The sequence below is a fragment of the Sinohyriopsis cumingii genome, chromosome 9, assembly GCF_028554795.1.
Source record: "Sinohyriopsis cumingii isolate HCF-2022 chromosome 9, ASM2855479v2, whole genome shotgun sequence".
Taxonomy (NCBI): Eukaryota; Metazoa; Mollusca; class Bivalvia; order Unionida; family Unionidae; genus Sinohyriopsis; species Sinohyriopsis cumingii.
This window is the reverse complement of record NC_142969.1, coordinates 28,970,819-28,987,088: the sequence shown is the minus strand read 5'-3', so window position 1 is coordinate 28,987,088 and position 16,270 is coordinate 28,970,819. Positions and strand designations below refer to the sequence as shown.

At 35.6% G+C, this 16,270-nt stretch overlaps 1 protein-coding gene across 4 annotated transcripts in view; it reads right to left on the bottom strand.

Moving 5' to 3' along the window:
• Nucleotides 1-2,950: 2,950 nt before the first annotated feature.
• Nucleotides 2,951-16,270, bottom strand: part of LOC149791463 (uncharacterized) — a 38,157-nt gene continuing 24,837 nt past the window's right edge. Inside the window, exons 1-4 of one of the 4 annotated variants that reach the window (XM_089970003.1) lie at nucleotides 13,681-13,701; nucleotides 13,040-13,124; nucleotides 7,018-7,138; nucleotides 2,951-4,419 (exon numbers count right to left, since the gene is read on the bottom strand). In XM_089970003.1, coding sequence (XP_089826129.1) covers nucleotides 3,260-4,419; nucleotides 7,018-7,138 — 1,281 coding nt within the window. In that variant the 5' untranslated portion in view covers nucleotides 13,040-13,124; nucleotides 13,681-13,701 and the 3' untranslated portion in view covers nucleotides 2,951-3,259. Of the gene's footprint in view, nucleotides 4,420-7,017; nucleotides 7,139-10,841; nucleotides 10,958-13,039; nucleotides 13,125-13,680; nucleotides 13,702-16,270 lie in introns of those variants that run through there. The other 3 variants (XM_089970002.1, XM_089970001.1, XM_089969999.1) reach the window with 3 other exon arrangements.

Genomic DNA, 16,270 nt, shown 5'->3' with positions numbered 1-16,270 from the left:
GCTTAGAGATTTGACATTTTTCTAGTCCGGGTTTCCGCCGAATATTCCAACTCCATTTTTCACATTTGGACATTTTGGATGTAGTGTGGGTTCAGAGCAATTACATATCAAATTTGGAATCTGCCGCCACCATACGATAGCTTACCAACGGGCCTAGAAAATTTAAACTAGGTTATATTGACTTATACCTACATGAAATCGATAGGAAAGTTATTTGTTTTCTCAAAAATGGCAAGTATTATTTATAATCTTTATGTCTTTAATCCGCTGACAGACTAGACGAAACTCAGCATAAATCAAACCTGACCCGGTACTCGCCATTTGCGTTATTAGTCACATTATTTCACAAATCTCAAACACCACGACGGATGTCCAATAGTTATGTGATATCAACAAAAAACTAATTTTTAATGTTGTTTAAATTATATTAAATGAAAGTCTGATACCTTTTGTAAAAACTAAAAAAAAACATAATTCTCAACATATTTATTTCGAGAACAACTACAAGAAACTTTGCAAGTCTGATTCATCAAGTAGAGTAGTCTGGTTACCTGCTTCGTATGCTCCCTACGTGACAGAGCACATGTCAACGTGGTAGTCACGTGATATAACAAAACTCCGAAGTTGGTCTCGGAATAAATAAAGAATGTTGTGCTCTTTCGTGTTTTTTTTTCCCTCGTGTTTTTGGTTTTTCGTTTCGGGTTTATTTCGGGGATTTTTTCGGGGAGGGTGTATTTGTATTACAACCACTGTATGGCTTTCATTTAATATTTTTTCTGCAATATTTGAAAATGACGGTTGTGAGATTCTGTGTGTTCGTGCGACATGCTATCGAAATCGCAAGTACCAGCTCAAAATTCATCAATGCATTAGTTTCATCGTCTTTCAGCAGATTAAAGACATAACTATTTTAATACTCTCGCAATTTCTGAGAACATAAACAATTTTCATATCGATTTAATGCAGGTATAACTCGATTTAACAACGTTTAGGTTTGCTAGCCGTACTTCTAAGGGGCTATGCGTTAACGCCACCATGTTGGCCTCTTGTGATTCTAGACTGGTTTTCATACCTTCCATATAATACAAAAATATGGATATCGAGCTGTCTGTGAAACAAAACGTCTACTAGATAAATCTTATCCACTTAGCGTTTGGATTGTCTCAGCAAATATATTTATGGCAAGCACCCGAATGATCCATACTGCAACCTCCTAATATTCTGGTTAGAACTCAATAAATTTAACTCAGGATCAGTTCAGTTACGACTCAATTATGTAATTGTTTCATGCGTCACGTTGCGGAGGAGAATTGCCGACTTTCGTCAATATTTGCAAAATTCGAAGACTTTTCACGGTCGGGAAAAAATTATCATTTCTCTCGACTTTTTCCCGAATTCCGGGTAGCGTGCGAACCCTGGAGCTGGTATCGGGATACATGATCCGTAGGACTGACCTCGAAGTTGGAAACAGTATATAATTACAAATCTCCATCTGGCTTTAAATTCAGGGGGTATTTTTTTGTTCTTGCTCTTTTCGGGAACGCAACGGCGGACAGTATAAATGGTGGAGAAAGAACCAGAGGAAGCCCCGGTAAACACCACCGACCAACACGAAGCTTCTGGCAGCATTCTCACAAACCCAAATCAGCCAACCCCGAGTATGAACAGGTGATTATGGTTAGTGTTAGCCATCGATCGGGCAATAGTTCAAGCTCTAGGGCATTGAACTAACGTGTCCATAAATAAGTTCCAGCTTTCAACGATTCCATTAAAACCTGTATTAATTAAAACGTTTTTAAAATGTTTCAGGAAACAAAATTGAAAAAGAAATAAAGTTTAATGTAAGAAATTAATACAGTAATCGGAATTTTCAGCAGATTAATTATATCATTTATGCACGATTATAAGATTAATTATATCATTTATGCACGATTATAAGTAGGGTCCAACCGCAAATTACATACCCTGATCATCTAACACATAGCCTATCTTGTTTGTTGGGGCCCCGAGTGGCCGAGTGCTCTAAAGTGCTCACCGTTACGGATCACTGCTATCTCACCTCTGTCTGCGTGAGTTCGAGTCTCGGATTCGGCTAATGTGGTTATGTGAGAATGCTTGCCAGTAGCTTCTCGTTGGTCGGTGGTTCTTTCCGGGGGTTTCCCGGGTTCTTCCTCCACCATTTATACTGGCCGCCATGTATAGCCTATCTTGTACTGAAAAATGGCGTTAAACCCTACAACAACAACAACAACACCTTGTTTGTTCTACCGATTACATATAGCAAAATACATATACCCATATATGATGATGCGTTATGTAACGACAGATCCGGACCCATGCAGTCTGCAGTTTGATCCGACTTTTACCCGAGTATATACAGTAAGTTCGCTTCTGAAAATAATATGTAGCTATACAGAAATTATGAACCTAAGTCAACATGCAATAGTAGCATGGTTTCTTTAGAATGACATATTTAATATAAAGAAAAAAAGTTTATTTTGAACAATAAATTCAATTCCCCAACAATAACTATAACAATACTGAAACATAACCCATGCATATCAGTTGATAAGTGCTGAAATATTTGCATTTAGCAAAGAAGTCGTTGGGATTGTCAGAAATGGGAACTTACTTATGGCTGTTTACTGTAGATGCTATGGTAGTGAGATAATCACACCATTAAAATGTATGCAATACTCCGTTCATCTTTTCCCTCTGTGGACTCTGCCACACAGAATATCCTCAATGTGTACTCCCGAAGGTCTTAAGAGGCCATTAATGGAGGTAAGGTCCGCGGTGGCCCAGTGGTCAGCGTGCTGTATTTGCGACTGAAAGTGTACTAGTTCGAACTCATGCTTTGTGTCCTTAGGCAAGTATTTAACTCCAGTTGGGTCAGCACCAAAAAATGTTTGCGTTGAAGTGCCATAAAATACCAAACTAAGCAAGCAAGCAACCAACCAACCGTTCAACTCTTTTACGTCAAAATTCCAACATCTTTAATCACACTGTAATTACAGCATGCAACAACTTGATTAAAACTTGAACAGCCGATATACGTCGATGAACCTTTAGATTTCGACGTTAATTAAAGCATAAGCTGTCATAATTTCCGACGATTTCAGTTTTGTCGCTCAACTACTTGGGAAGACATGACAAGTAAATTCTTTGTGAAACTACCTGCGTATAGTGATAATATTATTTATTAGTGAAGACTGACATTTTCTAACAGTTAATAAATATGTATTCCTTATGACTGATATTAATATACGCATTCTGAAGGGTCATCAACTTTCAAAAATGCTTTTAAAGCTGGTGGCAACGGAAGCAGTTCAACAGCATGAGCGACGCACCGCGTCTTTGCTAAACAACTTCTAATGCGCTTTCTTGTCTGCTTCAATAATGAGAACTGCTGCTGATATTCGATCATCAGCCATTTTCGAAATTGTTCATTCCTTCCTGTCAAAGTAACTTGACCCGGATCAAGAATTTCCTTCACTAACATATCTAGGTTGATGGAAGCACCGGCTTGGACAAGATACTTGGTAAATATCTCTTTCTCAGATAAATGGATGGGACGTTCGCCAGAAGCATTCATAACGTCTAAGTCTGCACCAGCATCAATTATATCTTTTAAAATTTCAAAATATGTATCCCGCCTGTTTTGCAGAATGAATTTGAATTCCTCGCTAGGAATACGTCTGGACCGTTTATAAAAGTCAAAACATGTTTGTAAAACAATGACACTATTTTCTCGGCGGATTCGGCAGACAACGGTGTGTAGCGGTGTATTCATGAGCTTCGATTTGTGATTAACACTAGCGCCACATGATATAAGAAACCGTACAACTTCAATATCATTCCACATGACGGCATGAAATATCGGTGTCCACCCAAAATTATCTTCCTCATTTATAGATGCGCCAGCCTCCAACAAAATCTTAACAATATTCAGATGTCTCTCTTCCACAGCCCTATGAATGGCTGACCTTCCGCAATTATCCTTCGTGTTTACGTCTGCTCCATTTTGAATCAAATACAGAGCCAATCGGTCGTGTCCAAAATGAACAGCGTAATGCAAGGCTGTCATTTTACCTGCATCTTTACCATTGACGTCTGATCCATAAGAAAGCAAATTCCTTACGACTTCATACAGACCTTTGGCTGCAGCTAAATGAATTGGTTTTTGCTTCCAAGGAGTTGTGTCGCTTTGGTTAGGATCGGCTTGTGACGTCAAAAGATGGCGTATGATATGAATATCCGGTTCTTCTTGATCAATAGCGAGGATTAACGGTGTTTTGACGAAGAGAATAGTTGCGTTAGTGTCCACGTCCTGATTGGTCAAAAAGGTCAGAAGTTTAAGGTCATTCCGTTCGATTGCACCTACCATTCGAAACTGAAGCTCTTTCTGGAACCTTTTCTCTGAAAATTTAAAAAAGTATGTTTCAAGTCTATAGGTGAAGGGGGAGGGGGAAGGGGAATAATTAGCTGTTATATAAATACGAAGTTTATAAAATATAAAAAGAAATATAACTATTTAATTTCTAGATTTTTTCTACTAAACGCTAAGGATGAAAGTTTTATTTACATTAATGGGACCCAACACGGATGTCTGTACAACAGGTCAACCGTGGTTGATGGTTATTATTGCATGCTCAGTTATATAGTGCATGCATTATGAGCATAATACAATATTCAAGGGAGGGGATTCTTTACTTTTAAACCATGACAAAACACGCACTCAAGAAGCACCTGCTATTCCGATGTTAGAATAGACAGAAGTCTCAAAATCGCATCAATCCGATAACCATTGTCTCTTTTAATACGAGTTGAATGACTTCAACTTTCTGAATGAGACTCGGAAATACTCGAAATGATACTTCCCAAATTGGCAAGTGTTTGGCGTCGAACATTTAGTTGTTAACGTTACTTCTGCAACTGATGCAATCATTCGGTTTCAGCAGCCTCAAATTGCTGCTTACGCTGTTATTAGTTATGACACGTCATCATGTTTTGTGATGTAAACAAAATTATTATAACCAAATAACAACCAAGGTATCAAGCAGAGTTAAAAATGACCAATATTTGCATCCAATGTAGTTTCAGCCTGCCCAGGATGCATCGGCGTAGAAAATCTGCAAATAGCATTATGGTAGAAAACAAATCTACGACTTAATTTACGAACCCTTTCGGATGGTTTACATCAAATATATAAGCCCTGACCACATCCCCTGAGAATGTTTTGACATTATCGATATTACGACGTTACATGACGTGAAAAATGACGTTTGGCTTACTAAAAGCCAATATAATCTTTTCCTTTTCTTTCTTTAAAAGTATGCATTTGTATGCTCTTTTTCATTACTAATTTTTGTTTGATCATGAGCAATCCTCGCATTGCCAGCGTTTCAAAAGTTGTAGCCCATTCTTTTCATTTCACGTCATTTTTCCCCAAGGTCTGGCTTGCTTTTTCATTGAAAAACAATGAAAACCTAAGCGTACTAGGTGACCAAGGGTACATACAAGGTTTTCAGGCACACATCAGAATTCAATCTTGTTTGAAAATCGCTCGTGTCATAGCAGCTAAGCAAGCCTCGTCATATACGATTCAAGTTTGTAAGATAAAGATTGATTTCATCAAGATACACATTCGGAATGACTTCTGCATGTACCGTAGTATACAAGAAAAAGACATCGCATGTAAATAGCGACCATTTTGAACTGCCCTCGTGTCCCAAATTTTAATAGATTTACCTTCAGCGCTTATCTTGTAATTCATGTTTACTTTCTAGCAAGGATTTAGCTTCACAGCGGTTTTTGTGCAATTCTACAAATATGTTTAGAAATTTACTTTTAACTGTCACAGTATAACTATTATCGTGCTGAGTTCCATTAAACGTCAATAGGTACGTACTAATAAATATCATGCCCGTGGTAGCTACTACGTGATTTTTACTTTACTGACGCCACAGGAAGACCAAATGCTTATTAAATATGGAAAAAATTTATACGATTGCTCACGAGTCTCTTTCTTCGTTTCTTTCTATCTTCTATTCGTCCGAATAAGGTAGCTCTTGAAAAAGCTTTGTATATGTCCATGTCATTATGTTCATAAACGTAATGATTTACAAAAACGAAAGCAGCGGCCCTTAACTTGATAAGAAGGTTTGGTTTTAGAAATTACGTTGCAAATGTCCGAATATTTGGATGGCTGGATATGCAGTATATCAGGTGCGACAATAACAACTGTTTCAAGATAACTGCCACGTTTGCTAATTTGGAGGTATGATCGATGTCATTTTGACTTAAGATCAAAGCATATCATATATCATAAGACGTCATGTGGCAAAAACATCATATCGATTGGACCATCCAATTAGGACATATAGCAATAAAACGATTTTCAAGATGGTTACAGTGGCAGCCATGATTGAGATAGATCTGCATCATTTTCATTTATAACCATCTAGATATCATAAGAAACTTTTAAATGAAAACCTTATAAAGATACAAACATTCGTTCATGCGGAGTAGCGAAAACAAGATTTTGAAGAAGGCCACCATATCCACCATTTTGGAGGTTAGATGGGCATCGATTTCATTTAGAATCAGCAAGATATTATAATAAGTCTTTCGGTAAACGTATTCAGATACGATGGTTCGTCAAGAAGGGTGGCAAAGAAAAGATTGTCTAGATGGCCGCCGTGGAGGCCTTAAAGGACGGTAAAAGTGCATCGTTTTCATTGAGGCACAGCTAGACCCTGGGCTAAAGATCTGTGTAAACTTTCATGCCAATCCTCCCAGTTGTTTAGAAGGAGCAGTGAGCCAAGCACATGCTAACGGACAGACAATGGCTGTACGGCAGACTAAGGATGACGAACAATAAGCCATCGCATACCCTTTCCTTCACCAGTCAAGATAAAACAGACATAGATGTAGCGAAAGGCAATAAGAACGACAGACCTTATCAAGCAAACGACAAGACAGACTGACTGACACAATGATATAGATAACGTGTACCTGCAAATGGATCGTCCTCATCGTACACAACTCCTGGAAATGGTGGTAATAACAGTTTATCTGAAATTGGTGGGGCAGGCGGTGGAACGGACTTTGGTGGAGCCGGCGGTGGAACGGACATCTAGAATAAAATAAAAATGAAGAAAATAATAACAAACGAAAATTGAGCGATTCGCCTTACTTCGAACTGTAACAATATGTTACATGCCACTCGGATTATTTTAGAACTCACTCTTTTCACGAAAAGCAAGTGAAACAATATTCGCGTGTACGTCCGTTAGTCCGTGACTTTGGATTCTGCTCTAAAAGTGTCAAGCGGTTTCTGATTAGAGACCGAAAACTGGCACATTTATACAGCAGCAGTAGAAGGATTGTCAAGTACCATATTTGTGTCTAGGGAGGAAGGGGGCTTATCTTTAAGATCAAGGTTGCGGTTCAACATTTGCCCATCACACTTTCCCTTTCATTCTGTAGCTTTAAAGCCGACTGAGATTTTTTTTTTAAAATCCTGTTTACATTCACCTTAATAATAGAATGTGTGACGTGTACCGTGTGCGTGTGTGTGTGTGTGTGAGAGAGAGAGAGAGAGAGGGCTCATATCCTTAAAGTCAAGTTCACGACTCAATATTTTGTATTAAGCACACTTTCCATTAAGCCATGTAACCTGAAATTCATTATCGATTAAGGCAGTTGTTTCCACCCTGTTTTGGGGCGTGACCCTAAAATATATTCTTTTGAGCCGCAAGACCTCCTTTCCACATTTTGATAACTTTTGACACCCTCAATGAATTCCTGGCGATCCTTATTCACCTTCCAGAACGTCTTCGCGACCCAGCGGTTGGAAACCACTGAATGAAGGTATTACAAGAGCATCATCAATGTCAAGGTCACGGCCCAATATTTTATTTTTCCTATAACTCTTAAGTATTTTGAGATTAAGGGATTAAACTTTGGTTAATCATACTTCATCTCCATAAGGCGGATTTGAAGCCACGTTCGGCCAGCAAAGGTCACAGTTCTTTAATTTAATTTTTTATCACAATCACTGGATGTAACTTGGTACAACTATACATCAGCATTATAAGTTATGTCAATCACCACACTGGGGTTCTATATTAAAGGTCATTTTCAAAACTCAGTATTTTATGTTTTCAGTCTTAATTTCCTTTGCATTCAATAAATATAGAGCTCTGTAAAATTAAGGGGTGAGACTTGGCATACTTATCTCTCGTCATTACAAGATATCTGTTGAACCACAGATGAGGTCCTATCTTTAATGTCAAGGTCACAGCCCAGTATTTAAAGTTTTCCATAATACTTTCATTCCAACCCTAGAACACTATAACATTATAGATATTTGATCTAAAGGATGCAACTTGGCATATATATATATATATATATATATATATATATATATATATATATATATATATATATATATATATATATATATCATTAAAACATCCTCCTATCCTCAATGTCAATGACATGGTAAATTATACATTACACGTTTCTTTCCACTCTATAAGATGTGAGCCATTCCAACTGAAGGGATGCAACACAGCAGAGTTAGATATCGTCACCAGAAGGCGTCTCAGGTCATGTATCCTACTAGAGATTGTTACATATATTCGATTTAATTTATTTTTGATATAATTTGTGTTTTATTAGATTTGATTTTTTGTGGGGTTTGGAATCTTTTTATTTTTTTCCATGTCAATATAATGTAATTTTGTTTGCTAAGAATATGATATTTTCCAGAAAATTCAGTCTGACCTGAGTTCTTCCTTAGATACCTAATAACAGAAACACTTGTTTCTATTTTTGACTTAGTTCCTGACCTTCATTGAAGGTCAAATAAACAACTTTTTCTCGTAGTAAAATGATTGGTTCTTATCAAGGACATATATGACTTTTACATGTAAACATGATCACGTCATCCTTTATCTTGAAATTACGCATTTCCGAAGTTGCAAAATGCTTAGTATTAATAGTGATGAGAGAGAGAGAGATCTGAGTCCGAGCTTTCAAACACTTGATGTCAAGTTTTCTTCTTTCGTGACCAGTATTGAAGTTTTGAGTTTTTGAGTTATATGTTAATTTTTCTTCAATTACTTGGACTCTAAGAGATTAATTCGTTTCTCTGGAAATATGTTTGTATTCATACAGAATTCTTGAACAAGGACATTTCTTGAAAATTTTATTTGGATTTCCAAAACCGGAGGATAAAGTATTGTGTTTGTACAAGGAACTGTAGACGTCAACACAGTACATGCTACATCATATGTCATGGCCTTCCATCTTAGTTTCTTCGTCAGGACTCGAACTTGGAATCATTAGAACATTTGAATATTAGGACTTCAAAAATTGTATTCGTGGAGTATTATTGTATTATTTTTGGATTTGATTCTCGAAAGTTTATATATTTTCATTTTTACAAAGTTTTTCCAGGGAAATAAATTAGTTTATATATTTTTCAAAGCTTATTGTTTCCATTCTTTCTTGTGTTACTGTTTATTAGAGCCTAAACACGCAGGTGTAGCAACATTGTACGCTAGAAATGATGACAAATCTCTCTCTCTCTCTCGGATTGCTGGTGTGTGTATGTGCGTGCGTGAACTTGTATCAGAATAGAAGTTAGCCCTGAAGGTCTATATATATCATCAAGGTCAATGATGCGTGTAAATAAATCAGAATTCGGTCCCATTTTCCCTTCTGCACTCGATCTTAAGAGCTATTTACGATGAATGTATGAACCTTATACTTAAATATTGTCAATATTATTGTTCTTACATTCCGAGTCTCGGGTCCTATCCTCAAGGTCAAGGTTACATGTCAGTATTATGAAGGTTTCTTTCATTTCTGCTTTATATTATATTCTTATATCAGCTTCTCCAGCAGATGGCAGATCATGTATCAAATTCAAGATCATGATCAAGATTGTTATATTTTACTTTTCTAAACACTTTTGCACAAACGGCCTTTAAGATACGACAATTCGACTTAGTTATTTTCCATATTTCACAGCCATATGTCATCGTTTTGAACATTTGTGACGTCAATATGTTAGGTGGGATCGAAACTTCATCGAATTTACTTGCTGATGATGTAAAGGTCAAAACTTGGACCCCAAGCCCAAAAATGCAATTAGGCAGCAATCCCAGTCTGAAATATTTCAAACCACACTAAAATTAACATTTTCAGCGATTTATTCGTAATAGGTTACAGAATCAAAACACTTTTGATCGTATAGGTGCTGATAATGAAACGTATTCCAAGTCCGAATGTGTCAGTGACCCTATAAATCAGATAATCACATAGTATGTGTGGTTCATTGCTGGTAGTAGCTACAATATTGCAGTGGACAACTTTCACAATACTTTTATATGAAGGAATAAATGTATTGTGTTTACTTCCAATACATATGAGATTAGCTGTTACTAGCTTGTGTGATATACGAATTAATGAATTAATTTTTTTAAATTATATTTCCATTTCGCTGTAGTAGAAAATCATCAAAGCTACTTTCAAACCGTGCAAGTTGTATTAATTTAGATGGTAGTGTACATTAAAAACAAGCGTGTGTGCGTGTCTGAGCGACTACGAGAGAGTAACTCCTGGGATATAATATATTAAGAGACTTTTTATTACTCACACCGAAACATACCGTTTCACTTTTTGTTTGTACATATATACCCTATTCCTATGCACATCTCCCTAATCTGAATTCGATGGAATTATATTACTCGTAAAACTTGTAAATGTCTAATAATTAAATGAGCATGCTCTACAAGTTTCCATGCAGGGATTTAGAAGATACTCACCTTGCAAGAAAAATGCGCTTTCTTCCCAATTGTGCATTGCAAGGTCGTCTATAAATAGCTGCTACACGGTGAGCACACAATAGGCATCATTGTACGCTAGAAATGATGACAAATCTCTCTCTCTCTCTCTCTCTCTCTCTCTCTCTCTCTCTGTATGTGTGTAGGATTGCTCGTGTGTGTATGTGCGTGCGTAAAATCGTATCAGAATAGAAGTCAGCCCTAAAGGGATATCCTGTAATTGGATGACAGTCAAAAGGACTTTCACTACTGTAAAAAAAAGAAAAAAATGAAACAGCTTGGAATGAGTAGAGTAGATCACGCATATAACTTATTATCTCTCTCTCTCTCTCTCTTTCTGTTTGTCTGTCACTGTCTCTCTTTCTCTCTCTCTCTCTCTCTCTCTCTCGTCTCTCTGTTTCTCTCTCTCTCTCTCTCTCTCTCTCTCTCTCTCTACATATATATATATATATATATATATATATATATATATATATATATATATATATATATATACTTTTACTGAAAAATGTATACAACGAGTGGTATATCATTAATACAGCGAATGAACTCTTCACATCGCTGCCAAGTGTGTCCGCTACAAAATGTAGTTCTATTCCTTTCGTGGCTATTCACAATCAATATTACATATTAATTAGTTAATTGTTTTCTTTTTTGAGTTTCTATGTTTCTTCACATTGATGAAATCAATGTAGTAGACTCTTATGGTTTAAACACGAAAGGAGGTTTTTTGAAGAAAGTAGAGCGTTATAAACACATGGTTAGCTGCGCCATTCACATGAAAGCTCAACCATTCAGGTTTGACAAAATTAAGCTTTTAAGATAAAAGAATAAAACTGTTTTTGATGGCTATGAAATAGACTGTCAGCTCCGGCTGAGCTTAAAAGGAAAGGGAAATAAACATTTGAAAATCTTCACCGACCACCTTGAGACGTAAACGCGTAAATTCTCCAAAACTCTTCCACCAACCACAGTCCAATAAAACGATTGTCAGGTGACTTCTTAAAGATATCTCAATAATATGCATTGTGACTATGATATTAATTATTGGTGCTGCTTTACCACTAATTTCATGAAGGACGCTAATTACTTTTCTTCATGGGTTTTCGACAGGCTAGCCCTGCGATCAAGCGGGTGACTCTAAATTCGGTTTATTGTCTCATCTACGTATATTTATGTATTATGACTTCTACGGTAGCACCAGCAACGCTACGCTTTATTGTTAAAGGCATTATTAGTAGGATGTATCGTTGGGACGTAGGGAGATGCACCGGACTGAAAAACTGATGATACACCCGAGTTCTTTGAACTCTTGTTTATTGTCGCATGTTTTCGATTAAAATTATTACCGTACAGGGTACACATTTCTCGGCACGACATAAATCAATAATATCTTAACAGACGGTATTTAATGCTTAAACGCATGCTCTAAAATATGATTTATGCTATCCGTTAATGAGTACATCTTAATGTTTTTACTCCTGCTAAGGGAACTACTTCCCGCCGAGGTATTGGGGTAGCATTTTTTTTCTGTGATACCAACTGACACTGCAATACATTTATAGTCTTCATTATATGTTGTGTACACGTTCCAGTTTCTTGTTAGTTTTCATATTAATTTTTCAGCCAAATTCAGCTTCATTCCGTCAATATTGTATTGGATACTAAAACAACACAAATCTATAAACCACTTGCGGAATATTGCTAAGTAATAGAAAATGCAAACCTTAAAAAGGGAACATTTTGTATTAGGAGAATGTCAATTAATATATATTCGACTGAAGTGGAACTATTTTTGTGTGAGTGTACACATAAGACAACAGAACATAATCCGTACACAGCTGTCATTTAGGAAGAAACAAATGTCAATCTTCAATAAAAAATGATAAAAATGAAATATATATGAATTTGTGTGTGCATTAGCGTTCCAATGAACAAACGCACAACAGCACATTAAAAGCTATATGGTACCAATCACAGCAGTGTTCTAAAAATGAAATGGAAACGAAGCCAATATGCCATTAAACATTGTCGTCGTAATTAAAATCATAAATCATTAGGCGACCTCTCAATTGGACCCAATTTTAGTGACACTATATTGCCTCCCACGCTTTCAAACTCGTAACATAAAGGCAGTCTGATATCAAAATATGTCCAATATAACAACAATTAGCAAATACCTTAATTAATCGATTTCTTCTAATATTGTCCTCGCCTCAAAAAGCTTTCATACAATTGAAGTCAAACCGCCATCATAAATGTATGCTGAAAAAAGAATTGAAAGTAAATTAAACGACTCTCCTTATAAAACCCTCGATTAAAAGAATTGGAAATAAGAATTTGTATATGTGACCAAAACCATCTTAATCTGTAAAGATGTAACCTAACTGAGACCAGCAATGACCGCCGTGACTAAAAACGGGAATACATTCAAATGACCTCTTGCAAGCTAGAAACCGCTGGACAGAATTTGTCAAAGTACGAATTTAATTTAGACACATGAACATATGCACACACACACACACACACACACACAGATATATATATATATATATATATATATATATAATATATATATATATATATATATATATATATATGAACACGTTTATGAGGGTGAAAAATAATGTAAAATTGGGAAGATTTTATCTATGGACAAATATGCATTATCGAATAGATATTATATTATTGCTGCGTGAAATCGATAATATAAATTTCTCAAAGACGGTACACTGTCTTTACACGAAGCGAGAAAGAATCCTTCTTTTTCATGTAACTAATTTTTTTCAAGAATGTTTATGAAAATAATTAATTCACAAACCTTTAGAATGGAATCCGCGACTTATGTTCTCAGCGTGAAACTAGTCCCTTTAATAATATCTGTTTGACAAAGTTGGCTTACACTTCACTTCACACACACAATTTTGAATATTTTTAATGTAGTAGAGGTTTCTGTACATTTTGTATCTATTCCTTGAAGAAACTGCTCTTTTGTTCACACTCATGTTGATAATTGTAATTTTCGTTTCTTACAGGTAGGGGAATATAAATCGGGAACAAAATATGTGTTTAATAGCACTGGTCTAAGTTTTCCATTAGTACCATCGTCTTGTCCGAACCAAGTTGCATGCAGTGCTACGTATATCTGATCTAATTTATATTTATTTTAATTTTATTGATTGTTCGTCAGCTTTGAAAAATTGTATTCTATTATATTATATTATAATATAATCTTGTTTACAAGATTTGGAATTTTTTTCAGAAAATAGTTCGACCTTGACTCTTCAGTTGAAAACACCTAAGGCTGACCTAGTTCCTGGCCTTAATTCAAAATTTAGTAACAGCCACGTGAACAAGTTCTTTTTTTTTCCATTTATTTTTATTGTAGGAATAATAAAGGTGAGATCGAGGCTGTAATGGATACGTGACCCTAGACTTGTTAATAGTTTTACTGAAGTAAATAACTTTTTATTATTTTTATTCTTAAAGTAAACGATTGGATTTTATCAAGGTCTTAGTGGGGCTACGTGATTTGTTTATATGCAAACAGCAGCTATTTAACATTTCTGGGATTTCTGAAATTGCGCATTAGTTAGTTTTAATAATGATGCTTAGAGAGAGAGAGAGATATCTCATTCTGGGCTTAAAACATTTGATGTCAAATAGTTCTTGTGTTGTAGCCAGTTTTAGAGTTATATGTTAATTTTTCTTCAGACTATTTGGATTTTAAAAATTAATTCGTTTCTCTAGAAATATTTTAGTGCTTTTACAGGATTCTTGAACAAAGACATTTCTTAAAAATTTTATTCGAATTTCCAACATCGGAGTATTATTTCTTGTGTTTCTACAAAGAACAGTAGACAACAGCACTGTATAGGATAAAGCATATGTCATCGCCTTCCATCTTCGATTCTTCGTAGGGACTCGAAAATAAATTGGTTAGAACATTTCATTATTAGAACCCATATAATTATATTCGTGGATTATTCTTGGATTATTTTTTTATTTGATTCTTAAAACCTTAAGTTCTTTTTTTATTTCTTCATTTTTGTAGGGGATATTTTTCCCAGGGAAAAAAATTATTTGTAAAATGTTTCAAAGCTTGTTTTTCTTTTTTCTTTTTCACTCTTTCTTTTGTTACTGTTTATTCAAGCCTAAACACTTAACATAAGAGCAGTCATTGCAGTTTCATCACTGATTCAGCTTTCTCAAAAGCTCTAGTTAACGGGTAGGTTTGATTAGTATTTGCGGAAGACATTACGCTGCAATGGAACCTCAAACACTTCCTTTATGCCGCAATGTTCTCAGTACACCCTTTTTATATCACTACTCCCTAGCTTAGTGTGTCAGTGTACCCTGATGTCACCGTTAAACCTATTTTTGTTCTTCTACACTCGAAAAACGGCCATGTCTTTTACGATTGGTGTTCCAGAGTCAAAGTGCTATTTGCATAAATATTTTACACTTTCGTTTTGAAACTTATACATTCCATATATGAATATTAACGGAAAAGTGGATTCTTCCCAGCCTTGATTATTAATTTATGTAGATTTAAAAGAAATGCAATCAAATCCATGATTAACATTATATTTTAAAATTAAGTCCATGTCCCTGCAGCCACGCATAATTGATAGCATTGTTGTTGTTTATACAGATCTCGCAGCTAGATTTAAAAAATTTAAAAACACATATCTAAAGATTTATGTCTTGAAGAGGTTCTAACTCAAAACCTTCAGATTCAATTTTAACCCCTTAGGCCACAAGGTTAGCGGCCGACACATCTTACATAGATAACAAGGTTATGTAATATTTAAGTTTCCCCATGTTTTACAGGATCTGTGCATTCTTTACTTGTTTCTTGACATAAACAGAGCTTAACGATATGTCAATAAAGAGAGTAGTCTATTAACTACATTTGTATTGTAGATTTGGCAAAAATATAAATTCTAACTCTAAACTCATGATCATTCGTGGTGCACTGACGATATGTTAAAACAATTTCCGGGTGATAAAATATCGAAAGATGTAGATTAACGCAGTTCCCAAACACATCTCGTTTTAAAGGTACAATTTGCATGGAGGTTGAGTGGTGAGGGACAATATTCATCACTTGTAAGCAGCCCTATGGATAAAATGGAATTTTAAATTTGCAGTTTTACATTACAAATTGTGAACGATTTTGATTTGCCAACATCGGATTTTGTTGTTTGTTTTGTAACAGACAATTCGTATTTGTGAATAGTATTATATATTATTTGCATAGATTAAAGGAAGAAATGATTTCAAAAAGACACTGTGTGGTGTATGTGGAATGACCTTTCTACTAAAGAGTTTCCTGTTTCCGACCTTTGGTTCATAAGTGGAGAGTGTCTGAACAAAACCCAGTCTAGAATTCCTATAGTATAGTCACG